The sequence below is a fragment of the Larus michahellis genome, chromosome 1, assembly GCF_964199755.1.
Source record: "Larus michahellis chromosome 1, bLarMic1.1, whole genome shotgun sequence".
In the NCBI taxonomy this organism is placed as follows: domain Eukaryota; kingdom Metazoa; phylum Chordata; class Aves; order Charadriiformes; family Laridae; genus Larus; species Larus michahellis.
The window spans coordinates 22,505,114-22,532,309 of NC_133896.1; the positions used below are offsets into that span (position 1 = coordinate 22,505,114).

A 27,196-nucleotide genomic window follows, 5' to 3' on the forward strand; every position below is an offset into this window, starting at 1 on the left:
CACTACCTAGAGAGGTTTCCTTTATATCGTGGCAGGGATGTTGAAGGCTCAGAATGTAGAGCACTGTATTGCACGGGTCATTTTCCCGACACTACCACTTCAGCTATTTTACCTGTAAATTACTAAAAGGTAGCGGGCACCCTACACAGTGCTGTCTGCAAGGTCAGGAAACCAAACAGCAGAGAAACAGCCCTGGAAGATGCTCTCAGAACAGTAACAAAGCAGTAGGACTACTCTAATTGATGCTGACATTTTAACCCAGATATTATCAATCCCAACTCTCCAGTCAGCCCTAGAATTGACATGGGATACTCCCAGCACCCCATCTTTGTGACCTGGAAGAAGTGGAGCTATCAGAAATGGTTAACACTACGCATGAAGGATCCCTTTTCTTAGGTTTTATTATGAGATCATATCAGTGCTTTAAAGTGCTGATAGTTTAAGAAGCGTGCATCTCAAGTAGAAAGAGTAGAGCTGTAGAACTGTTATTTTGGGCAGTCTAATAACATGAATCACCAGGCAGCATTTGACCTATTTGTTGCAATATTATCATGTAGTATGATACTCTTTGCCATTTCCAAGGAGTTGCCTGTCTTGGTCAATGTGAGCATTGCACCTCCCTTTATTTTGCTGTGGTCTTGCCTAAGACTCGCGATGCTGCTCAAAACCAACAAACACAAATATTATATTCATAATGTATCAGTTTGAGTACCCTAATATGATAAAACAGGAGTAATACGTACAAAATGGGAATAGTCTAAGATTCAAGCTTCAAACACCGCAAAACTGAAAACTTTGCTGCTGTGAAGCCGGCCTAACAGTGACTCTGGACATCAGCAGAATGGGAGAACAGGAGAAGCAAGGCTTCACAGAAACCGCTTGAAGCAGATTAGAGAAATCTTTATAGAATTAGAGCATTTGAAATAATGTTTAATTTGACAATTTTAATCCTGTAGCCCAGATAAGATTCTCTACTAAATTCTATTACATGGATTAAAATCATCAACAAAAGATTTCTTCTCTCCAATAGACAGTACTGAGTGCTCATGCAAATGAAAGCTAACGTTGAGGACAGAATGATATGTTCCTTAGATATCTCCTTTTTTTTCTGTCACTGTCTGATCCACAAGCAAATCCACATATCGGACCACATCTGACCACAAATCCAGTAAATACAGAGCTTCTGAAAAACATATGTGTGTGTGTCTGTGTTCTCTTTGGAGTACATGGGAACACTTTATCCACTGATATTTGAATTTTACTGGCCCAGAAAGTAGATCAGGACAGTAAAGCACACAAGAAAACAAGGTTAAATGGAGATACTTTTGTTGGTTTCTCAGCAAACTACAATGGTATATTGAACAGATTGAAATTCATCGTTTTCAATCAAATTGAGTTGGCTAGAAACATGTATTTTTACCACTTTGAAGGATAATGGGTGCATGACCAATGAAATACAAACCGATGTAAAACTACACAGATATGTTTAGCCAATTAATGTACTGGTGTCAAAAATCTTACCTTACAAAGATGGCCAGCTTCTGAAACAGAAGGAAACAAAGAAGAACCACAGGAGATCCTACCACTAGATTGTTTTGCACTCTAGATTGCTCTGCATGTCCTTCCATAATATCATCCTGAAAAGTGTAGAATTCAAAGGTATTATGTGCTCCCATTAACTTTTCAAGATGCACAAAGTAAACGGTGGCATTAAAAAGTAAACACTACACGGATGAGAAGGCTAATGGCAAAAGGAATTCACTCACAGTTAAGCCCGTTTTGCAGCTCATGCTTAAATTCTGCTCAGAAAATAGTCTCTTTATGGCAGTGCAGAACTTACCACTGTTTTCTCCGACTTTGCAGTCTCCCTGTCACCACATCTGCCCTCACCTTTGGGCATTTTCTTTTTTTTTGCTTCCTTCAGGTCTCTAGCCAGATCTAAACTCTTTTAGATTCTGTCTGGAGCTATTTCTTCATGCCCTGGCACTGGACCAAAAACCCCAAGAGACAATATTGGTACAAAATAAACCAATATGAACTGCCTGCTTTCCTAGTGAAAACAAACCTTTCACCACAAATACTTTCTTTAGCTGTTTGAGACAGAATTTGGGATGTTATGGGGAAGTGACTGTGGCTCTGATAAGCTCTCTGAGGTGGAGATGTCTGGCTGGATGAAGGGAAGGACTGGACATGTAACGTCATTACAGTTGTTCCCCTGATCCTTACAGATACCCTTAGAAACTATAGAGATCTTTTTAAGTTAGGATTATCTTTGGGCTTGCTTTGTTCAATGCTGACGCCAGCACAGCTCAAACAATCATAATACCAAAACCAGTGCTACTTCCCTGATGGTATCTGCTATTCTTCTGTGCTGAAGAGATTTCAGATGAAAAGAAAGTCTCAGACTCTGTTAGCTGTGTGACTTACGTTTAAGTTTCTGACCAATATTTTGTGGTGCTTTGGAACAAGACTGTGGTAAGACTTCTTAACTTGACCACCCAAACTTTCCAAGGACATGCCTTTTTTATTGGAAGCCAAAATATTTGATTGGGAAAACACTGAATTTCCAGCTCTCTTCCCATGCTGTCTGATTTATCAAAATTTCCTGCAGGTTGCTGGACCTATGAAAAAGGGCATCTTTACTGTAATTTATCAGTGGAAATAGAAGGATGAGTACTCTTCTTGTCAAGGGCTTTATACAATATCAGCTGCTATGAGTGGAAGTCACAGAGGTAACAAGTGATTGTATTTTCTCCAGAAGAAAGAAGATAAAGTTGTAATAAGATAAATACATAAACGTAAATTACTTTTTAACAAAATAAATCTTTTTTTTCTTCTCTGATTTACCCAGTCTTACTGTTTACTTATTGTTCAAGTTTTCTGATGCTAGAAAAGCCACCTAAAGCCTCTAAAAAAGCCTCTAAAAATTCAAGATCCATTATAAAGACCATTTTTAGTTCTGGTTATCTGTAATGTCAAATTCAGCTACACACAAGTCCAGTGAATAATTGATGTTGGACAAAATCTCAAAACACTTTTGAAGTTTTGAAAGAGTCATATTCTTGGTATTCTAGATCAACATTATAAAATAGTCCTTGTTTCATAACAAGGGCCTAATCTTACCACCCTGTTAATCCTAAATCTCAGTTTGTCCAAACAACAGAGCTATTGTTTCTACAGCTGCAACACAGCTTGCTCCTATACTTAATTTGGTATGGTTTTTAATTGATTAAATAACCAGTGATGTTAAAATTGACTGGCTTTTTGTAAAAGATGGGATCAGCTTTTATTGAAATATACCATTTTGTTGAGTGACTTTATGCTGAAGAGGATGACATAAAACAAATACATATTCCAGTAAGGGGCAGACGATGCTGTCTGGTGTAACGTTTTCCAGTTACGGCCATTCTGACCATCCAGAACAAAATTAACATTAAATCTAGAGAATTTTAAAAATTAAATTAAAATTTGGTCACTGAGCACAAAGATTTCAAGACAACTGAAACAGCTACTGGGAACCAAGTGGGATCAAGTGCACCCTCAGCAAGTTTGCCGACGACACTAAGCTGAGTGGTGCGGTCGATGTGCCAGAGGGACGGGATGTCATCCAGAGGGACCTGGACGAGCTAGAGAGGTGGGCCCGAGCAAACCTTACAAAGTTCAACAAGACCAAGTGCAAGGTCCTACACTTGGGTCAGGACAATCCTCGTTATCAATACAGGCTGGGGGATGATGTCATAGAGAGCAGCCCTGTGGAAACGGACTTGGGGGTACTGGTGGATGAAAAGCTGGACATGAGCCAACAATGCACGCTTGCAGCCCAGGAGGCCAATCGTATCTGGGGCGGCATCAAAAGAAGCATGTCCAGCAGGTCGAGGGAGGTGATTCTCCCCCTCTACTCTGCTCTCGTGAGACCCCACCTGGAGTAACTGCATCCAGCTCTGGAGCCCTCAGCACAAGAAGGAGCGGGTTGGAGCAAATCCAGAGGAGGCCACGAAGATGATCCGAGGGCTGGAGCACCTGTCCTGTGAAGACAGGCTGAGAGAATTTGGGTTGTTCAGCCTGGAGAAGAGAAGGCCCCGGGGAGACCTTACAACAAAGCTGGGGAGGGGCTGTTTGCAAGGGCATGTAGCGATAGGACAAGGGTTAAACTAGAGCAGAGTAGGTTTAGATTAGACATTAGGAAGAAATTCTTTACTGTGAGGGTGGTGGGGCACTGGAACAGGTTGCCCAGAGAGGTGGTGGAGGCCCCATCCCTGGAAACATTCAAAGCCAGGCTTGATGAGGCTCTGAGCAACCTGATCTAGTTGAAGATGTCCCTGCTTACTGCAGGGGGTTGGACTAGATGACTTTTAAAGGTCCCTTCCAACCCAACACATTCCATGATTCTATGATTCTATGAATCTGATAGTCTGGGAATTAATTACAGAAGAATGACATTTCTTACATACATCTACAAAAGTTAATGTTGTTAGTTGTTATTGGAGGAACTAATAATCAACATTCAACTAAAACTCACAGCCAGTCTGTGAAATATTCAGTGACAGAAGTATACTTAACATGTACGTGTTCATTGCCAAGGTTTATCCTGTTTCAGTGAGCGTAGGCCAAGAGTGCAGAGTGATGGTTTACATTTTGAATTATTCATTACATTAAGTTGATGTCCTGGGATTCAGGCCTGGCCACCACACAAACATGCACTACTACACTTGTCAAATCATTTCTATTTTGGTATTCCTAGCAACTTAAACACACAAAAAAATCAACTGAAGTGAGTATCTACACGAGATTTTTGGCTGAATGAGTTTTAACAGCATCCTTCATTCTGACTGACTGCTGTGAGTCATATAACGTAAGCAGGGTCAGGATCAGAAATAATTTTAGTAATCAGTGGAGTAAAAAAAAGAGCAATGCTATATTCTTGAAAGTTTTCAGAGCTTATTGGTTCAGAAAAAGAAAGCTGTTGTGATAAACCCAGCGCAGCTCCATGTCCCTTTCCCACACTCTCCGCAATGCTTGTTTTATTGCTTCTTTAATGGATCTTCTGAATAAAAAAAACACAATATGCTTGTGTCTTTACATTTCATTATACACTTCATTTCACTTGCACTTAGTTGACCCATGTGGAGACATACAGAAATACAAATACTGAATTGGATTCAAAACAGTGACCTGTTTTGCCTGTAGCACTTGCTAAACTTTATTTCTGAAGTACCATTCCACATACAAACTATACTTTTTGCCCTTTGTTAAAATGGTAAAACATGACATTGATTTCCAGAAAATAACAGGAGTTCCACAGGGTGCATAACTCCAAAAAAGTGGTGTTAAACCAGGGATATTTACAAACAAAAATAAAAAATTATACTATGTAAAACAATAAACAATAAACATCAGCGCTAGAAAAAATTAAGCGTTGTTTTCTCTGTAAAGACAGGTTCCAAACACATTTTCAAAGTTCATCTATTCAGAAGAACAGTCAAATGACTGAGAAGCCTGTTTACATCGCACTCTTCACCTGGAACGTGATTCCATAGCCACCTAATACCTCAGCACAGGGACAGTTAAGATAAAGCCACAGCTAACACCCAAGCACAACATAACTGTTAACTCAGAATCCTAAGATCCATCCATGCAGACTAAAATCGCTCTCCAAAAAGGAAAACCCAGTTTCTATTTTTTCACTTTTGAGCTTTGGTTGAGAGAACTGACCCCGTGGGAATTATTTCCATGACCATTTGTATAAATTCACTAAAATCCGTTTGTGTGCCTGGACTAACACCCGCTGGCCCTTGTAGATTTTCGCTTGTAAATACCATTCTGGATTCAGCAGTCCTCAGCTGAAACTTCATTTAAACTTTATTTTGTGTATCTGAAGAGTAAAACGTCACTTTTCCATGGAAATGCCTATTTGCCTTGTTTTGGTTTGGGGTTTGTTTTACATTCTCAACTACCATCAGGTTTGCCCAATTGTTAATATAAGTTGGGGGAATTCCCTTTTTGTTCCCTGGACAAACCTGCTTTGCTCTGCAGGAACACTGCACCTCTATGAGGGCAGTCCAACAAGTCAAGGGCTGGTATGAGCAGGTCAAATTGCAGCACCGTCCCCAGGTCAGGAATAGTTACAGTCCTGCAGGAGGAACAAATTCACCATAGAATTAGGGCAATCGCTCTCCCAAAAAAAAGAAGGCTGGTGGGAGAAAAAAAAGGGGGGTCTTCATCATCACAAAAGACAGGGAAGTGGTAGCATTTCCAGGTATTTTTCAATGGTATAGACCATTAAAAGGAGTAAAGATACCTGAAATCAGAATCTTTCCAAGTGAATACACCTTTTGCCCTAGTTTCACTCCCAGAGCATTGTCAAACAAAATCCTAGAAGCTCATTTTCAGCAGGGGAAAAGCACAGAGATACCATGGCAGGGTTCTTTTAGGTATAGAAAATGTGAGGTTTTAAACAGCGGGAGGAGAGTGAGCTCTGCGTATGCCCTGGTTTTCCCATGGAGAGGCTGAGATGGGTTTGCTCTCCCTTCACCCATCTCACCAGGACCAGCTCCGGCTCCCAAAATGAGCAGGAGGAGAGGCTCGTCCTTGTCGCCAAAGCAGTAGGTCTTCAGTGGGAGGAAGACGGAAAACCAGAAATGTAGTCAAAAGTAGTAAAGGCAAGCCAGGAAGAAAATGACCCCAGCCTTCCTCGCCCCTCACCCCATGCATTCATTGCCCGCGCACCAGAGCTTCACTGCTAGTCCCCTTTCCCCCAGGGGAACTCCGCTCCTCCCATGAAGCTATCAGTCGTCTTCTTCATTCCAGATTTCCTGTCCTGCTCGTATTTGTCGTCATTTGACCATTCTCCACAGCTTTGCTAGTCACGTTCCTAAAAGACGCCACATCCTGGAGTCCCTTTGTGGTTCTTGGCTCTTTTCTGAAATCCTCCCCTCCCCAGTTTGCTGGGCAAGGTGGGTATTCAGCACGTCTTTGTGCTGTGAGGCAGAGAAACATGCAAAAGTCCAGTTTGTGGGTTTTAAGGAAGTGAGAAGAAGCAGGGGCAAAGTTCTGAAAATTCAGAACCCTCTGAAGTGCAGGGCCTTTTTTCCTAAAGCTCCAAATGCAAGCCCAGAACTGTTGGGAGAAAAAAAATCCTGTAGATTTACACTGCTGTCCGTCCTGCACACACTCAGGGCTGCAGAGCAAGTCCTGGGGTCCTCTATTTACTCTCCGGCTGTATAGAGCTGGCTTCAAAACTATAGGTGAGGGCACACTTCACAGACAGATTCTTTGAAAAAATAAAAATGTCAAAGAGTCTGAGGGCTGGTTTTCAGAAAACCTTCTATAAAACAGAGAGTCTGTTCCACTCACCCTGAAGTTAACAGCAAAAGTCCAAAAGAAACTTCTGAAGGGCAACGTGCCCTTCCCTCCTCTTGCCACCCCTAGTCAGGTCTGATCCTACAGCTTTTGCCACCTTCTTGTATGACAGGTACACAAGTTTAAGGTCTCATCCCTGCAAAGACACAAGCAGCAAAGCACTGGCTGAGAGGACGGGCACCTCCTGAAGGAGGGAGCAGCACTTGGAGCTGCAGCTCCACCTTTAGATGGAGATCAGCATGGGAAACACCACAGCGGGAAAAGCACCGGTGGCAGCCAGACAGCTTGAATCTGCTCACTGTGAAGGTAGGAAATCTTTGCGGCGGTGGGGTGCACACTGCAGGCAGACCCGATGGCAGACCCCGATGGCAGCTGTTGGCATGGCTACCTGGGTGTCCCCGGCCCAGACCTGACCTTGGGCACTCCAGCAATTTTCCAGTAACATCATTTTCCAGTCTCAGAAGAACACTCACCCGGTGTAACACTGAGAGACACCTCTCTTGATCTCCCAGACCCTCTGCTCTTTCCTGGCCCCCATTTCAGATCCTTGGGATGTTTATGTCTCCCAGAAAAACAGTCAGCCTTGACCCAGCTGTCTCCACTGCCCCGGAGGGCGATGACTGTCCATGCTGCCACCACTCTCTGCGGTCCAGAGGCTCCAAGGGGTGCCGTGGGGACCTGCTGCCCTGCATGGCCAGGCCAGGAGGCACCTTCCCAGCTCTGAGGGGCTGCGGAGATGCCTGTGGCGTTGATGCACCTGAGACAGGCTCCAGAGGAGGAATGGAGTCTGGAGGAGGAAGCTCAGGTGGAAGTGGGGAGTATGAAGGGAGGGTTTTCCCAATGGGGTGCACCCAGGTCTGGGGGAAAGAAGGGAGCTGGAGGGGATGAGGGGCAGGACCGGGGGGATGTCAGCGAGGGGTGGCAATGCCCAGCCGGTGGGCAGGGATGCGAGCAGCCAGCAGGCAGGCCAGCACAATACCGATGAGCTGCAGCAGGGCCAACCCCAGGGCAGCCGTGGCAACGTAAAACATGTTGCTGCTGACGAAGGCCGACACCTTGCTGAAGCAACCGTCGCGGTGCAGCCCGTGTACGTTGGGCGGGCTGGGCTGGCAGCCCCGGCGGGCCCGGCAGCAGCTGAGGGGCACCGAGCCATTTCGCCCCTGCCCCCAGGGCGAGGTGAGCCAGTCCCGGTAGCTCTTCACACCACAGCAAGACAAGGCACTCTGCAAAGCATCTAGAGCGTCCGCCATCCCCTCATCCTCCCCGTAGGCGAGCAGGGCCTGGTGTAACCCTTCTTGGAAACCCTGGGCAATGTTCTGGCGGTAGAGGAGGGCCGAGAGCCCCGCCGTCAGCCCGGCCGCCAGCACAGCAGTCAGGAAGGTGCTGTAGGCACGCAGGAGGCCCCGGTGCTCTGTGGCGGTGCCGAAGCAGCCCAGGAAGCCCCAGATGATGACAGCAGCGCCGGTGGCCAAGAGGATGGCAGGGGCGCTGGGGTAGTCGTTGGCCGACAGTGCCAGGTAGCTCCCCAGAGACACCTTGGCCCAGAGACCGATGATGAGCATGGTCAGCCCCGCTGCCCAGAAGACGAAGCTGAAGGCCATGAGGGACAACTTAAGCACAGTCATGGTGCCCTCAAGCCCTGGCCCCCAGTGGCCCGTGGGCTGTGGTGGATGCGGTGAGGATGGTGCCGCGGCTACTGGAGCTGCCAGGCGGCGAGGAGGGTCCCGGAGCCCTCAGTGCTGCCAGGTGATGAGGAAGGTCCGGTGGCCGTCTGGACTGCTGGATGGTGTGGAGGATCCCGAAGCCCTCGGTGCCGCCGGGAGGTGAGGAGGGTCCCGGAGCCAGCGGTGCCGCCGCTCCCTGGAGGCCGGTCCGCGGCGCTGGGAGGGGAGGAGAGGGCTCCGTGGCGGTGCTGGGGGTGCCGTCGGGTCCCGCCGGGTCTCCCGGGCAGCGCTGGGTGCGGGGACCGGCGGCAGCCTCCTCTCCGCCCCGTCCCGCGGCAGCCGGTGCCGGTCGCGCCGCCCCGTCCCCTTTTCATCGCCCGGCGCGGGGGCGGGACAGGACGGGACGGGACCGGGGTCGCCTCCCCTCTCCCCGTGCCCTCCTCTTTCGGGGTGCAGTCAGGGCGCGCACCGGCAGCTCCCGCTGCCCGCGGCACTGCGGCCCCTCGGCTGGAAAGGTTCTGCGAAGTGAAAGCTCGAGATTGAATTTCTACTGGAATATGCTGCAGCCCGGGTTTATCCTGGGCGAGGGACTAGACAACTTCTCGCAAGCATGAAGAGTAGCACCTAAAAAAAACCATAAATAATCCACTGGAAGCACAAGAAATCTATTAAACGAGAGGTTTTAGTTTTATTTCTTATACTTTCCTATAGCTGTGCTATTAGGACACTTTGTAGAAACAAGCGTAAATCCATACCTGAATATTAACTAACTACAGTCATCCAGTCAGTCAGTCAGTCTTCATTTTCTCATATGGAAACTATTTTCCAGGTGGCCTGACTCTGTTAAATATTCACTTGATTTAGCCCATAACACTGAGCCACAGAGAAGGCATTAAATGGCCGTGCAGGAATGTCCATGGAGAGACAATGCAATATAACAAGTGGCCCAGGAAGGTCTGATACGAGATTCCACCATCTGTGCAGTCTCATTGCAAAAGTTAAGCTACTCCTACAAGCCAGATAAGAAAAAGCCAAAAAGGAAACAGTAAATGAGGCAGGATCTCAGGCAGAGGTAGAATTAGCATCCCCAGTGCTAATTCATTGCTTAAGGAGTCTTTGACCAATTTCTCTTTAGCATTTCTTGACAAGACCACAAGAGGTATGTAGTACTCTTCAGTTCAAGATTTTGTATCATCTTCATTACTATGGGTCTTTGCACTGAATACAGGAACTACTCAAAGGCATTGCAAGACATAGAGTTGACTTTCGTATGCATTCACGTGCTCGAGAAATGAATTTTGTTATATGCAAACATACTATCAGGCCTCCATAGAATGCTTTTTAAAAAATGTTTTAATAAAATGTTTATTATTACAGTTTCATTAGCTGGTGAAAGATCTTTAACCTGTGCAGTTTACTGGATCACTGTGTGCTTTCAACTGTCAGTCTTTTTTTTTTTCCACTGATACAACTTTGAGTGAAACTGGGGGTTTTAGTTTGTATATGCCGTAATCACCCCAAAAAATCAGGTCAGAGCACCCTGTTGCTCACATCTTTACCAGACTCCTTTGGGACTGAATTCTGAGGTTTAATCGTGTTCCAATGGTAATTTTTGAGTGGAAATTTGAGAAAAAACATTTTGTTGGTTTCTTTCTATTACAGAATCATGGAGGGAAAGGAGTTGCTTTATGCATCACATTTTATCAAATCTGTTTAATATACAACCAGAAACTCGTAGTTGTCAACGCATTAATATAGCATAATCATCATTGAAATATCATCTGTTCTTTATTAGAGGCCTTAAGAATTTAATTAGCTGGAGACACTTATCATTTTACATTCTTCTACATTTTACAGTTTCTCTTCTTTTGCCTTTTTGCAAGATTAAGCTCTTCATCAGTTTCTTGACAGCCAAGTCTGAGTTAGTTCCTTTGATTCTCAGATCTTCTCAGAAGACTGCCAGATCTTCATGTCTAGATGATTTAGGAATGATGATTTCCACGCTCTAGAAGTCCCCGGTACATTGCATTACATTATCCATCTTAGCACTAAATCATATGACTAATGTCCACAGCGAAGAATAAAAGCTCATGGCAAAGAAAAACTAGAGGTCCGCAGGTATGGAATTTCATAACCAATGGCTAAAAGGTGATGGTTTTCACGGTTTCACACCCGAGTGAACAGACAGTGTTGGGAGGCTCTGAAGGTGACATTCATGAAGCTGTGTACCTCCTGAAGCAGCGAGTCTCTGCTGGCCAGGCAGTTGTCAGCCATGCGGGGAAAAGTCCTTGCTGTCCTTGGAATGGGCTGATCACTGCTGCGTTGCCATCTTCCAACCACCTGTTTTTTCTCTTAGGATTTTAGACCTTTTCATAGCAGTGTTTTTTCCTTTTGAATCCTTGACCTGGTAACTATCCACATCTCAAAACTCCCTGCTGCTGTTTTGCCTTTCTTATCTTGCATGACACTGTGTACTTTCTCACGATGGAGCGGTTTTTTTCAGAAGTTTCTCGGAGCTGGTGCTCTCACAACTAGGTCTTGGATCGCAGACAGCTGAAACCAGCAGGAGAAGGGGTAGACTACCCAGATTGAGCAGTTCTAATGGGGGGCGACAGCCCCTTTTCTCGGGACAAACCTGTAAATGCTCTCTCAGGATACTGTCTCAGGTTTGAAGCCACATTTGGCTTCAACACCAATAAAGAACACCAAAGAGAACACCAATAAGTGGTGTTTCCTGTTACCCTTCCCCTTCCTAAAGCAAAATAGCTTTAGAACAGGCTTGTACAGGTACCTCGGGATGCATTATGGAGGAGCAGCCAAAATACAGGCCATATGGGCAGATCTGTTGTCACCCAGGTTGCTTTAGCATGTGCCAGAGATGAAGGATGCTGCTATGGGTACAGAAATCTAAAAATATCTCTGTAAAGATGTTTTATGATCTGTCGGTGCTGTTGTGAAGTATTTGGTGCATAATAGGTGTTGGTTTCACTGGCAGTTCAGTGATGAGCTTCCTCCAAAAATCACATTAAGCATTCAGTGTTAGAAGATGCCAGATGATATCAACATTTGTGCTGTTTTTAACCAGGGTGAAATGTGTATACAGGGCCAAATTCTGCCTATTCTCATAAGCTGTGCCACTGGAACTGTTTGGGTAAGTGAGGAAGCGGGATCGGGCTCCTTGAGTGTATGTGAAGCCATAAACAATGAAAGGGCTTCAGTGTCTGAAAAACAATCTGTCTAGAAAAATACTTACTAAAAATAATTCTTACTAGAATAGAATCATAAAATGCGTTTACATCTAAGTAAGAAAACTGTTACAGAATCTCACAAAGTCATTCTAGTGAATAAACGTTCATGATACCGCCTGTGATATGTGGACTGACAACTCAATGAAAGAGAAGTGATATTCCTTTACACGTCATTCTGGAAAGCAAAACGTCATGGACATACTGTAAGAAGTGAGGATTCAGAAGCGCCTGACCCGCTAGGGAGAGCAGCAATGCCGATGATCGAAGAGTGGTTACAAACAGGGGCAGCAAGTACGGTGCGATTGACCTTGGAAAATGCAAACTAATATATCCTAGAGAAAACTGGTACTTAGTGGCAGGAAGAAGCCTGCCAAAAAGTGCATCTGAAGGATACGTGGGTGATAGCAGATAGCTAATTAGGCAGCACTTTGCAGTACTATTTGGCAAGGAAGAGCAGTCTGCTTGAAGCATGAATTTTCCTCTTTCCTTACTGTTTTGGTTTGGGCACGCTTTAAGTGTTACATCTGTTCCCTGGCAGAGGCACGATGATTTCAATAGAGTTCCTGTGGGTTTCTTTTTTAGTCTGGGTTTACACTTGCAATTCCGAAGTGCCTATTTCCGATAGGTCCGTAACAGAGAGAAAAACAACGCAGGGATTCTTCATGGCTTCTCAAGGAAACTGAGTCCTTTTGCGGTCCCCAGTCCACGGCTATTTAAGGTAGCTCTGGCTACAAGAACAAGTGGCAGCACTGGCACAGAGGGCGAGATCAGGTAGTTAGGAGCTTTACCATAAAAACATGGGTAGCAAGAGTAGTTTCAAAAAAGCAGTGTTAGTTCAGTGTTCACAAGTGTGCTCTTCTTAGACACCTGAATGAGATTTTCATGTCATGACTCACGGAGAGGTACTATAGCTGCCAAAGTACCTGTGGTTATTTACCTTGGGGAAAACTAGAATTCCTGTGACGCCACCATAGCGTCCTGCTGTTATATCAGTGTGGTTTTGATGTTGTAGTTATTTATTATTGGTATTTTCTTGTCTGGTGATATGCTGAAGAGCTCCTCCCACGGACAAGATGCCTGCTGGGTGGGATCCTTGTAAATACAAAATAAAAAGATTTCTGTTAAAGCCTGATTTTGTGATGCTTTGTCATGTTGAGTGATCTCTTGCACCATAAATTCAATGCCATTGAATTCAATAGAACTGTTAATAGGAAAAGCAGCTATTCATTGGTGAGGAAAGTTATCAAAATCCAATTCGAATTATTTTTATGTAAAACTGAATGATATCTTTATTCTAAATGCAATCAAATGGAACAGAAGTCATAGATTTACACTCTCCCAGGGCTGTGCAGCCTGGATGTAGTGCAAGACCAGTCTGTACGGGAAAAGAAGATGGACTTGGAGGAAGAAGGAATTTCCCCTGGATCTTCCCATTGACTCTGGGAAAGGAATGTGTCAACGTTTCATAACATAACTCACTTCCATCTGCAATTCCCTTCAGGGAAAATTAACAGATTATGAAATACCACCTGGCCTGGGCCCCCTTGCAAAGCCTGGATCCAAGAGGAAATATTGGATAAACCACTTCTGCGCTGTGGGAGAGACTGAGGAATGCGGGCTGAGCAGACCGGAGCGGGATTCGGGTGGGATTGGTACCAGCTTGCCGAGCGGAGCTGGAGACATCTTTGCCTGCAGCAAGTGTGATCCTAAGGCAGAACTCAGCCTGCTGTTTCTTGGAATGTACTTCGCCGACAGTAGTAGCATGAGTGCTATTTTTTTCACACTTCGGTTATTTTAGGAACTCAGGTATACAATCTCTATTATAGATCAGCTACTTTACTATTAATAGCAACGATCAGAGCTCCTTTGGATTAGTGATTAACTTCTAATGTGTTTTTTAACCTTAAAATAAAGCATAAAATTTAATTTTAGCTATAGCTTCCCCGTAGCTACAGAGGATAATATGATCCATGCCTTGAGCAAGTCTCTCAAGGAAAATTCAATGCACTTTCCAGTTACCCCACAGAAAATTATTATGCGCTGAACATCAGATATGTTTCAACACTAGTATATCCAACAGCATGCAGGCTAGATAGCTGGGAAAGACTGCCAAAATACCATCTCAGAGGAATTAAAAAAGAAGTAGGTGTTTGAGCTTTTCATTTCAGGGAGAAATGGGAAGACAAGACAAGCGTAAACATTGCCAAGTTTTATGCTTGATCTTAAAAAGATTTGAATATGTTACTACTAATTCTAAATTTCCACTTGTTGCATTAGGAGCTGAGGGTGTCAAGTATTTCACATACGGGGATCTATGTCATCTGCATATTGACAGCCGTTAAGTGTATTTAGCAAGTCATCATTCATCTAATACTTACCTGCACTTATCAATATGGATTTCCATATATGAGGGAGATTTCCAAAATCTACAGTAGCAACAATCTATTCCGCTTTTCACTTGGTTGGGATAATTTTGTATCCCCTTTACTTCTTTAAAACACTTTTTCTTTTCCTATCTTATCTTAAACAAATGCCATTATACTAATTGTGGATTAGCCAATCCAAAACCAAATAAATCGAGGGTAAATTAGGGAGTCCTCTAGCATAGCGCAACAACCTCTCTGTTTAATTTTATCTCAACACTGGAGGCTGCCAGTTCATGAATGTTGATGCAGGATAGTGGTGTAAGGGAGAAGACTGTTCCCCCATGGATGCATATGATAGACCACAATACACCATGTAATGTTATTTTTACATGTAAATCAAAGGACAGTAGACTTTTTAGTAATATTGCAAGTGTAGCTTTATAGAATGAAGATCTGTCATTGCTGCTTATATTAACATTATTATGTACACAGCCTGATATATAGAGGTGATCAATTTGTTGCCTGTAACATATATGTATCAACAAATATCTACCAGTAGTCCCTTGCTTCCTACCAGTGCTTGGCACAAGGTTAGTGGGGAGAAGGAATATTTGGTTACAAGCGAGCTTTATGCTTTCTGGATCCCTGCGTCGGGAATTGGGAAATCCCATGGATAATTGCCACAGCTGAAGCATCTAGCAGAAAAACTGAGGTCCAATAAAAAGGTAGGTATTCCACATGCACCGGCTGATCCACACCTGCACGTCTATCTTATCTCTGCCGTGTCTCCAGGTTTTGACAGATATTGCCATCACAGGTAGAGGACAAGGTGACCACGGACTCTCTGTGGACTGGTTAAAGAACGCCACGGGGCACACAGTGTTATCCTGGGGTCACTGAAACCTGCGTCCTTGCTGAGGTGAATGGTTAGGGCGTTTCTATAATACAACAACATTAGAGCACTAGAAGATTTTCCAAGCCTTGGGGGCCGGATCCATGGACTTTTACAGCTTCCTTGAATTGCTCACATGGAGTGTGCTGTCCTCAAGCAAGCATCATTCTTACCTGCTGTAAAGGTCAGGAAAGACTTATTCAAAGGAAACAGCCGGCATTCAAACAACACACCACACTGGCATCATTGCCCTTAATCAGGGCAATAATTTGTCAGCCTGCCTGTCTTCTCTGATACTCTCAGATATGAAGAATCTTGCTTAGTTCTCCCATGATGGTAAAATCTTAAACATTCTTACTGTGATTTTCTTTGAAAAATGCCTGTTGCGCTATTCATTAAATTATATACCTTGCCTGTATGCAATAAAGCATTAATCAGCATGATACTGAACGTGAGAATTACAGGCAGTTTTCCTGAGGTTTCCTATAGTAAGGACTGCTGAATACTTTCTTTTTTTTTTTTTTTTTTTTGAGAAATTTTCATGTAATTTTAAAGCTACTGGTCTTCACAGGTTTATGAGGGGGAAGTCCTGCTTAACTAATTTAATTTTCCTTCATCACAAGGTCACCCATCTAGTTGACCAAAGGAAGCCAGTAGATGTGGTGTTCTTTTATTTTAGCAAAGCTTTTGATACTGTCTCTCACAGTAACCTTCTGGATAAACTGTCCAGCACACAGCTAGACAAGTCCATAATACATTGGGTGAACAATTGGCTGATGGGCCAGGCTCAAAGAGTTATAGTAAATGGGGTTACATCAGGCTGGCAACCAGTCACCAGTGGGGTTTCCCAGGGCTCAATTTTAGGGCCTTTTAGGGATTTAATGTTTTTGTAAATGATCTGGATGCAGGAATCGAATGTACATTAAGTCAGTTTTCTGATGATACTAAACTAGGAGGAGCTGTGGACTCCCTTGAGGGTAGAGAGGCCTTACAGAGAGATTGGGATAGACTAGAGAGCTGGGCAATCACCAACGGTATGAAACTTAACAAGAGCAAGTGCAATATTCTGCACTTGCTCAGTGGAGGGCCACGAAGATCAGAGGGCTGGAGCACCTATGCTATGAGGACAGGCTGTGAGAGTTGGGGTTGTTCAGCCTGGAGAAGAGAAGGCTCCGAGGAGACCTCATAGCCCCTTCCAGTACCTAAAGGGGGCCTACAGGAATGATGCGGAGGGACTCTTTATCATGGAGTGTAATGATAGGACATGCGGTAACGGCCTCAAACTGAAAGAGGGGAGATTTAGATTGGATATCAGGAAGAAATTCTTCACTGTGAGGGTGGTGAGGCAGTGGAACAGGTTGCCCAGAGAAGTTGTGGATGCCCCATCCCTGGAAGTGTTCAAGGCCAGGCTGGATGAGGCTTTGAGCAACCTGGTCTAATGGGAGGTGTCCCTGCCCATGGCAGGGGAGTGGGAACTAGATGATCTTGAAGGTCCCTTCCAACCCAAACCATTCTGTGATTCTGTGATTCTCCACCTGTGACGGGGTCATCCTGGTGATACGTACAAATTGGCAAACAAGAGGCTGGGGAGCAGCCCCATGGAAAGCAATCTGGGGGTTTGGGTTGATGGTAAGTTGAATACGAGTCAACAGTGTGCCCTGGCAGCCAAAAGGGACAACCAGGTCCTGGGGTGCATCAAGCCCAGCATAGCTAGCCAGTCGAGGGAGGCGATTGTCCCACTCTACGCCACACTGGTGTGGCCCCACATCAAGTACTGAGTGCAGTTTTGGGCACCTCAGTATAAGAAGGACATCAGACTATTAGACTGTGTCCAGAGGCGGCCAAGATGGTGAAAAGCCTTGAGCACAAAATTTATGAGGAGAGGCTGAGGTCACTTGGTTTGTTCAGCTTGGAGAAGAGAAAGCTGAGGGGTGACTTCATGGCAGCCTACAGCTTTCTCACAGGGGGCAGCGGAGGGGGAGATGCTGATCTCTTGTCTGGCGACCAGCAACAGGACACAACCAAATGGTATGAAGCTGCATCAGGAGAAGTTCAGATTGGACGTTAGGAAAAGGCTCTTCACTGGGAGGGTGGTCAATTACTGGAACAAAGGACAAAGGACAAAGTTCAGCCTGATAAAAGGGGTGACATGGCCGTAAATTGGGAGAAAGACCTGGAAAATGGAATTACAGGCCATTTGAACATATTAATCAAAATAAATTGGGTGGGGGCAGGAAATCAGAGGGGATTTGGAAATCATAAGGAGAGGAAGAGAAATGTCATGCGGAGACAGCCACAGTCTTCCCATTCAGAGTAGCCTGTCTTCTCCAGGAGACGGTGAGTAGAAGCTGAGTTGTGAACATGTTCATTTTTGATTTATAGTATTGATTTTAAATGCTCTGACAAAAACAAATAAAATTAAACCTTCAGTGTCTCAGATGGATTACCTGAAATCAGTGCACAGTTCCTCATTCTAAAATTTCACATCATCTCCTGCCACAGGATATAATGCAGATAGATTAATCCAGGTTTGTAAAACAAACCAAAACTAATAAAAGGAAGAAGAAAATTACAACATCCAACACTGGAGAAAAAGAGAGCTGTTGTTTTACGTAAGTCATGAATTAAAAATTTGCAGTGAATCTTAACTATACACAATTCTTCCTTTACCCTTGATGAGGAATAAGGACTGTTGCAGTCAACTCAAGGATGACTAATTCCTCCCTAAAATAAAAAATATAGTAATCCATCCTTACAGAACCTTACAGATTCAAAGGAACATCGTTTTATCTTTAAGCTACAGGAGGATTTCTGCTACAGAATAGTATTTTAATTCTTGCTAAACAAGTAGATACAGCAGAACATGCCCCTAGGCATATAACACTTGATTCTTCACTGCATGGAAAGGTCACTCATTAAAAGCAAGCCCAAACTTGAGTACAGCAGTACTGGGCAGATGCAAAGCCAGAGTAAACACAGGCATCAGGACCTGTAAACTTTGATGGGGAGTTTATCTTACCTTTCACCCTCCTTCAAAATATCTGGATGCTATCGTCACCTGCCACATCTCTAATTTACCCCCTTCACCTGTTCTCTGACAGCTTGTAGACAACTATTGTATTAAAAGAAAAAGACAACCGGAGAACCCACACTCTCATCTTCTTGTTCAGTTATCTAAAGTACTTAGGAAAAAAATCCAGATTTAGCTAGCAGATCACAGGTTTCTAACAGAATTCTGGTCATTATTACCATCCCCAAGATAAGTTTGTTTGTGAAGAACTTCACTTTTGATATGGAACCTCACCTCCACGTGTGTGAAAATAAGTTCCCCATTTAAATTGGGTTAAGTCACATTTCCAATTGTTTGTAAATACTTTGTATCACAAATGGTTCTGCTTTGTAATGGCAGCTCTGAGATATGTCAACAGGACATTTATCACGCCAAGTAAAGCTCTTGGCACTGATGTTTACCATCTGTGGACTTGCAAAGTCCTCTGCCTCGGGGGTGTCTTGTCTACTTCTTTCACAGCTAAGTAGTATTATTTCACAGTCTTCTGCTGCTAACAAGGTTAACTACACAAGAAAACAAGCCTGAGGTTAATATGTTTATTAGAACCCTTAGAAGACATGGTTGTTAGCTCTGGTGTGCCATCTGTGAACATTACTTTAAAACAATTTATTTTGCATGATGCCCAAGTCATAGGTATCATACACTTCTATACTGTTGTAGTTTTGTTTTGTTTTCACAACAAGAGCTGCAAATGTAGGCAGTAACCTGGCTGGGGGCTATTCTGTTTTTCAGGTGGAGGAATTTTGTTGCAGGGCACAGGTAGCCCTTAAGAAAATGGTTTAGGAAGTTATTGCTGTTAGTTCCTAGATTCTCACGGGAGATGGAGGGACAGATTACAAAAGTGCTTCTTAGGCCACTATCATGCCAGGTAGGATGGATTTGTCTAAACCCTCACAAGTTCATTAGGGGCACTAAACTCTGATTGAAGGGTGGTAGCTCTTTAAACCACTCTACCAGGACCTACTGCAGGTGGAAGCTGCCCACTGTGCTCATATGGTAGTTTTCACCTCCTTTTTTCCCTGACAGACTCCTTTTCAAACTTGTTTTCCTTGTTTCCCCAGTAAGTTCTCCACCTTCTCAGAAAACATTTGGCTTAAGGTGAAATTGCTGCATACAGATCAGAAGCATGTTCAAGACCCCCCTGTTCCACACCTTCAGATTAAGCCTAACAAAGAAAATAAGGAGCATTTCTCTTTCTTGATGATGTCTCCTTCCTTCTCTTCACTCTTACTTATCCTTAGGTCTACGCGCCAGGATTTTCTGCAAAAAATTTGAACAAGCTTTATTTCTTGGAGCTTGCACCTCCTCATTTCAAGGTCTGTTAGGAGACACAGGCACAGGAACTGACATTTTGATTCAAATCCATGGGAGGTAATCGAATATTCTGATATGCAATAGATAAACTTTGGATTTTAGGTTCTGATTCTGCACTGTAAAACTATTCCCTACTACTGAAACATGTACACAAATACAAGGTAACATTAAGGTGGCCTAATGATTTTATTAGCAACTTAATTTTTTTCAGGAGAGGGGCATTATGAAGGGACCTTTCAGGAGTTAAGCATTTTCCACATCTAATCTATGAAGGCAAAAGCAGCTGGGATTTTTGAACCAGAGGATTTCTAGATATTAGTAATATAGGGATTATAATCATATGTGAGGCTCGATTTTTTTTAATCAAATGACACAACTGAAGGAAATACGATGTTAACAGTATTGATGCTTTCCTGCCTTAGCCCGCTCATAGCAAGCTCCTTGAGCCAGGTCCTGCGGCCACTGAAGTGTGACAGAACTTTGCCAGGGACTTTAGTTGTGCTAGCCTTGTCCTTAAATGAACGCATGTACACGTAAGGAGTCTTACAGCTCACGCAAACAGGGGAGATGATGAGCAGGCAAGTTGATTACGGCACTTTGACTAATTCCCCAAATGGACATTGTGTGTGGGGAAGCCACCGCACCACCTACTCCAAATTAATTTATTGTCTGCCTTGAACGATCCCCTGGGAGTCAGTGGAGAGCAGGCAGGACCTGGCTCTTTCAGTCCCCAGCTCAATTTGTTGCAGGACAAGCTGTTAGTCTTTATGTATGCCCTAAGGCTTGTGAGGAGGAAGGAATTTAACAGAAAAGTCCCGTTGCTAAACCAGGGTTTTCAATATAACTTTAAACCAAGGGTTTGGACACATCCTTTTATTCCTTGTGTCCACATCTCGCCTTGACATCAGCAGTGATTTCCAGTGCTTCATAATCCGGCCTTTATCTTCAACTCGTTTGTTTATTCTTTTACAGGGATTACACCCAAAGTCTCCCATAATGCCATATAGCTTTCAAATCTGAGGCAGACTAGTGTGCATTAAGGATTGCAAACTGGCTTTAGCCCAGACTTTTCTGCTCTGTAGCTCTAATCCAACCTGATATTAGTTGAAGGCAGTACTGTGTGATTTGATTGTTCCCGTGTAGGAAGAAGACCGTATACAATAGCTCCATTGACTCTCCTTGTCTTCCAAAGGCTCTGGGCATTAGGCTCTGTGGCAGGACTTCTGGTTTCTTCCAGTGAACAGAAGGATTAAGTTGTGCAATCCTAGGCTCCCTCACAGGGGCACGTCTCTAGTTTGCCTTCTTTTCCAGCCTTTCCTTTAGGGAAGCACAAGCTCTCATTTGAAGAGTGAGAGCATCAAGAAGAGTGTGGCCAGCAGGTGGAGGGAGGTCATCCTCCCCCTCTACTCTGCCCTGGTGAGGCCGCACCTGGAGTGCTGTGTCCAGTTCTGGGCTCCCCCGCTCAAGAAGGACAGGGAACTGCTGGAGAGGGTGCAGCAAAGGACTACCAAGATGATTAGGGGACTGGAACACCTCTCTTATGAAGAAAGGCTGAGGGATTTGGGTCTCTTCAGTCTGGAAAAAAGACAGCTGAGGGGGGACCTTATCAACACTTATAAATACTTGAAGGGTGGGTGTCAGGAGGATGGGGCCAGGATGGATCTTTTCAGTGGTGCCCAGCAACAGGACAAGAGGTAATGGGCACAGACTTGAGCATAGGAAGTTCCACCTAAACATGAGGAGGAACTTCTTTACTTTGAGGGTGGCAGAGCACTGGAACAGGCTGCCCAGAGAGGTGGTGGAGTCTCCAACTCTGGAGACATTCAAAACCCACCTGGATGCGTTCCTGTGCAACCTGCTGTAGGTGACCCTGCTCTGGCAGGGCGTTGGACTAGATGATCTCCAGAGGTCCCTTCCAACCCTATGATTCTATGATTTGCCTCCTGGGCGATCCTGGAGGAGGAAAGCCCAGAGTGTGTCTCTCGCATCCACCTTGCTGTCACAGCAATGCCGCATTGCTCACCCCACATGCCTCCACCACCAAAGCATTGCTCACAGCCATCGGCTTCCCTTCGCAGCAGCCACTCGTGACGGGCTGACCCCAAGCGCCACGCAGATTTTAAGGGTAAATCGTAAAGTTTGGAGGCAGCCGAGTCAGTGCAGTGTGTGGTTTGGTTCTTCTGATTTACCAAATCAGCCTGAGCCAGTTCTAGCCACGTACAGCAGCTGGCATCGTCGAAGCAGTGCTGAGGGAATAACTCCGAGATCTTCCCGGTGCTGCCAGGGGCCGGAGCCTGCCGGAGCAGACACACCGACACCGCAAAGGGCATTGGTTCTGGCTGGCAATCTTGTGAGCCGGCAATCTGCAATCTCTGCAGGAATAATAGAAAGGCCGTGACGCTTCTGGCCACAGCAGAACCAGAATGTTAATTTTCCTCTCAGCACATTGCATGCAGTTGAGATGGTGCTATTTTGGCACAACATAAGTACACTCCATACTCTCGACCATAGGGAATGAAGTCTAGCAGAGCTGGCTGCAGATGCTTTTTTTCTGATAAGGACAATGCAGCGAGTGAGATCGAAAAGACATAAATCTGTCTCTCTTCCAGGGACGTCGGTCAAATAAATCCCGCGGCGCTACGAGCCGTTCTACCTGCCTCTCTTCTTCTCACCCGCAGTCTGAAATGTGCGGTGTCTCCGAAAATCGCGTTAGAAAAGAAAAATTAAAGATTCGGGGGGGGCAGGGTGTCCCCCGCCGCTGCGCGCCGAACCCCCGGGGGGCGCTGGCAGCGGGAGGCCGCCAGAGGGCGCCATAGCTCCGCGGCAGCGCCCCTGCCCTCCGCGCCCGCCCGCACCGCTTTCCCTCCCGCCCGCCCCTGAGGCGCCTCCCCGCCGCACCGTTCGGGGCCGGCCTCTCGCAGACGCACCGTCGGCTCCGTTCTCCGTCGCCCCTTGCGGCGGCAGGCTCCTGGCCTGCGTGGCCACCGCCCGGCTTGCAGGGCCGGGCAGCAACGCCTGTCTTTCCCTGCCTGAGGCGCGCGTTGCCCCAGCCCGGTGGCGGCCAGGGCTGGCCGTCCTGTCCCGCCGGACCTGGCGCTCGCCTGAGGAGAGCTCTCCACAGAAACCTCGGTTTTGTCAGAGCAAGAGCTGCTGGGCTTGTATGCAAGCAAACATCGGCTTAGGTTGGATGCCTGAACCAGGTTTTTAATGGTAGGGTTGGTCTGGGTGGTGGTGGTGAATCCTTTGTTACTGCAAGTTCTTCAGAACCTGTTGTGACAGGGACAGACAAATAGCAGTCCAGGCCCCGGTGGCTCCCCTGGGCTGATTCAAATGCAGCAACGGGTTTCTATTTCCTACAAGCCAGAGATGGCTGAAGACCCTCGAGCGACTCGAGCTGGTGTCACCATCACTGCTGTCAGTTCCTAAGGAACCTCGCGTCACAATAACCTGCCAAGAAAAAGAGAGAGGAAGAAGAGAGAGGAAGGGAAGGAAGGGTGAGGGCAGGAGGCAGGGAAGAAGGAAAAAGGGAAGGAGGAAGGGTGGGCAGAAGTACACTTAGCTCCTCTCCCTTCTCCTGCCACATCCTGGAAACACCTCTGCCTAAGAGTAGCGTCACGTGCATAACAAACCTTTCAGACTCTTTACACAATAAAATGACCTCAGATGTACCATGCTGTGGCTGGTGGCTATTCAGTGAGGCTCAGTTTTGGGGGGGAAAAAAAGGCAGTTTAAGTAGAGTTGAAAAGCTGAAGAAATCCATGAATCAGCTGCCAAACCCTCTCTTCACTACTGGCATCTACCATTGACCTCAAAACAATCCCACGTCAACAGTGACATTTAAAGAAGATGACATACAAGTATTAAAAACAACTGTTAAGAACTGGATTTATATGTTTCACAAGGCCACTTAGCAGACACCAGCAACCCATCTTGCAATTGCTAATTAGTGGGGTATTCAATTAGCACAACCCTCTGCAAATAGGGATCAGAGCACTATCTGCAGCCATGCACACTCCCGCGGTGACACCACAGCTGCCAATGGGATCACGAGCACAGTCCTGGCAAGTGGCTGCCTCACAGGACACCAGCTCCCCTGGGACCGCTGGCCACAGCAATGCTGGTAGCTTTGATGAACTTCCTCCCATGTCAGCGCTCCCTCTCCGCTTTCAGAAGTGGTGTGAGCCACAGACTGGGCTGAAACAGCCCAGGCAGTCTCCAGCCGTACCATCTTGCGTCAGCGGAGACCTGCATCTTACCTTATGAAGACACGTTCAACCAGCACAGCTCTTGCTGAGCCAGCAAAGGAAACACTGCCTGAAGTAACCGTATACACAAAAGTACCGTCACTGTTGACGTAATCGGGGTGCAGCATCATGAGCTGAAGGAAAAATGGGCTAACAAGTATTCCCACAAGCAGACGACTTGCTGATCAGATCAGGTGAGGCCTTTCCTGCAGGCTAAAGCAGTGCTCCCCAGCTCCGACCAAAAATCATGGAACCTTTGCAGCTGAAGCAGCGGGAAGCGTGGGAACATGTCTGTGGCCTCTAAGGGGCTCACAAAGTTGGCAGAGGATCCCAGCGGTGGTGTAGCAGGAGGAGCCGCCACTCAGAAAATGCTGAATTGTCACTCTTGATGTGCAGTTTGAACCAAACACATCACACTGCAAATAGCTGCGGCCTGAGCTGATAATTGAACAAAGCAGCGTAAGAGAGGATAAAATGTATGATCGGCTGCACAAGGGACACTAGTGTGACTTAAGATTCAGGTTGCTGAGCAGGACCTCTGCCACATGCTGCTTAGCCAACGCTACAGAGTATCGCTCCTACCTGCCACACTACAGCTCCACAGTGGATCCAGGATGTGGAATGCCTGTGGCTGGGCAAGGCCAATGCCTGGAAGAGGTGGGATTAGAAACAGGCTCAGAAGCCGGCAGCTGCGGTCAGAGGGGAGCCTTTGGAAACGGCAGTACTCGGAGTGGGGGTGCCCTCGGATGACAAGGAAGTCAGTCCCCACAAGATGCAACCACCTTGCGCTCGTCCAATACAGCGTCCCATCTTTCCCGGTGGCCTTCCCCCACCAGTTGTGAAAAAAATGGTATTTGAAATCAATTAAAATGCCCAAGGTCAAATTTTCTTATCTGTCAGACACTGGATGGCTTTTTTTCCCAGAAGTGAAGGTCTGCATAGCTTATACCTGGATTACGTGTATTTTCAACGTTCATGCATGAGATGCCTGCTCTGTGCTTTTATAGCAAGTTGAAACTATTATTACACCAAACGGGAAGTGAAATTCCCAACTGTCTCAACATGTCTGTACTTGATTTCTACATACCACCTACTTCCAAAGCTCAGCCCAATCCTAAACTAACACTGGCTAGAATATATCCATGAAGTAAAATATGTAATAAAAGATCAGAAAAGGTACCCTCAAATATGTTCTAGTGAAACTGTATTTAGATAAAAAACACGTGCTCTGACTGAACGCATGTTTTAGCCATACTGTCATTGAACTATGACCTACCAGAAACAGAACAGAGGAGCAGGAAAAAGAAAATAATCAGTAGCTATAATCAACTCCTGACACATCTTCTTGAAAAAAAAGTTTTCTCGACTAATAGAATAATTGTACGTGTCAGCCCAGTAATTTGAAGTATCATCAAATGCCACTTGTGCTTAAACAGGTGGTGCAACAGAGATTTTTGAGGTTTCCTGGGTGAAGCACTAACCATTCCACAGCAGACGAGGGAAGGTACGCCGGAGGAGAGGACGGCGCAGCAGCGGCACGCAGCAGGGCTGCACCAAGAGGAAGTCGTGGGGTAGGTTCGGCAATGACGAAGTTTGGGCTTTGACTTCCCTACGTCTTCCATCGCCACTGGACCACGGCCACGGCATGTTTTCCTGTGGATGCCCCGTGCAGCCCCACACCTAAGGGTGCCACTCTCTTACCCCTTATGCCAAACACACATTCCCACGGAAGGCGCCTGCCACAGCGGCCGGGTGATGGCCAGCATTGTCTTTTCGTTCGTGGCCACCGCGGGCACGGCCACCTGCCCAGCGCTGCGGGGTCACAGCCCAGGACTAAGGGCCAGCTCCAAACCAGGGCTCTTGCCCCAGGCCCGGCGGGCCTGGCCGAGGTGGGAGAGCGGCCACAGCGCCCGCCCGAGCTCCAGCTCACCGGGGAGAAGCGGCCTTCAAGAGGATGCGGCTCCATTCCTTAACAAGAGGCCCCTCCACTCCCGCTGCCGGCTCCACCGAGCCTTTCCCTGCCCCGGTAAACCCCGAGGCGGCTTCTACGAGCCGGCGCAGAAACCCAGCCGTGGCCGGCGGAGCGCAGCCGGGCGAGGCGGGAGGAGGGGGGAGACCGGAGGCTACCGGGCCCCGCGGCCCATGGGCCCGCCCGGTGGCCCTGGGAGCTGTAGTCCGCAGCCGCCCGCTGCCCCTCGCCGCTTCCGGGCCGGGCGGCGGCGAGGGACTACAAGGCCCAGGTTGCCCAGCGGCGCCGGGCCCGCCCCCCCTTTATGAATGACTAATGCAGCATGTTGTCCGGCTAGCGTGTCCCTGGCGCCGGAGCTCCGCGGAGTTGCCGCTGCCTCCTCCTCCTTCTTTTTCTCCTTCTTCTTCCCACAGCGGGATCCGCCGCCCAGCACGGCAAGTGAGAGAGGCGGAGGGGCCGGGGGAGGGCGGCCGCGGTGCTCCGCTTCCTGACGGGGGGCGGCGGCGGCGGTGCCATGTTGGGGCCGAGCGCCGGTGCGGGCGGGTGTGTGAGGGGAAACGGGGGGGTTGTCGTGTTTCGCCCGGCGGGTGGGGAGCCGGCCCGGGTACGTGGGGGGGCAGGCGGCGAGGGGAGGCGGCTATGCCGCCTACCCCCTCACGTACCCGGGCCGGCCCATTCAGGTGGCCGGCCCGCCGGGAAGGGCGGCCGGGGCCGGCTCGGCGCTGGCCCGTCGGTGACCGGTCGGACGGGCTGAGGGCCTCTCTCCGTGCGGGGGCGAGCTCGGCCTCTCTCCGTAAGTCCCCGCTCCGGAGGGAAAGGGGTGGCCGCTGCTCGCCCCTTTCCCCGCCGGAGCCCGGCGAGAAGGCCTGGCCGGCCGGCGACCTGCCGCGGGACTCAGGGACGCTCGGGGACTCCCCGCGGTGTGGCCGTTATGGTCGTTTCCTGGCTTGGGGGGGAGGGGGAGGTTGGGGCTGGGGCGCGGTGTGGGCAGAGCACGCCGGGCTGTTGTACGTTTTCTTGGGTGTTTCGTGATGAAAGCGTGGGATTTGCTCGCGGTTTTGGTTGTGACG

General features: G+C 46.9%; 2 protein-coding genes across 3 annotated transcripts in view; one reads left to right on the top strand and one right to left on the bottom strand.

Moving 5' to 3' along the window:
- Positions 1–8,267: 8,267 nt before the first annotated feature.
- On the bottom strand, positions 8,268–8,984 carry LOC141737687 (tetraspanin-7-like). The gene has a single exon (XM_074572631.1). The coding sequence runs from the start codon at positions 8,982–8,984 to the stop codon at positions 8,268–8,270; it is 717 nt and encodes a 238-aa protein (XP_074428732.1).
- Positions 8,985–26,426: 17,442 nt separating this feature from the next.
- TRABD (TraB domain containing) overlaps positions 26,427–27,196 on the top strand; it is a 36,385-nt gene continuing 35,615 nt past the window's right edge. The window contains exon 1 of one of the 2 annotated variants that reach the window (XM_074590600.1): positions 26,427–26,560. The gene's annotated coding sequence lies outside the window, so the exon portion shown is untranslated. Of the gene's footprint in view, positions 26,565–27,196 lie in introns of both variants that reach the window. The other variant, XM_074590694.1, reaches the window with a different exon arrangement.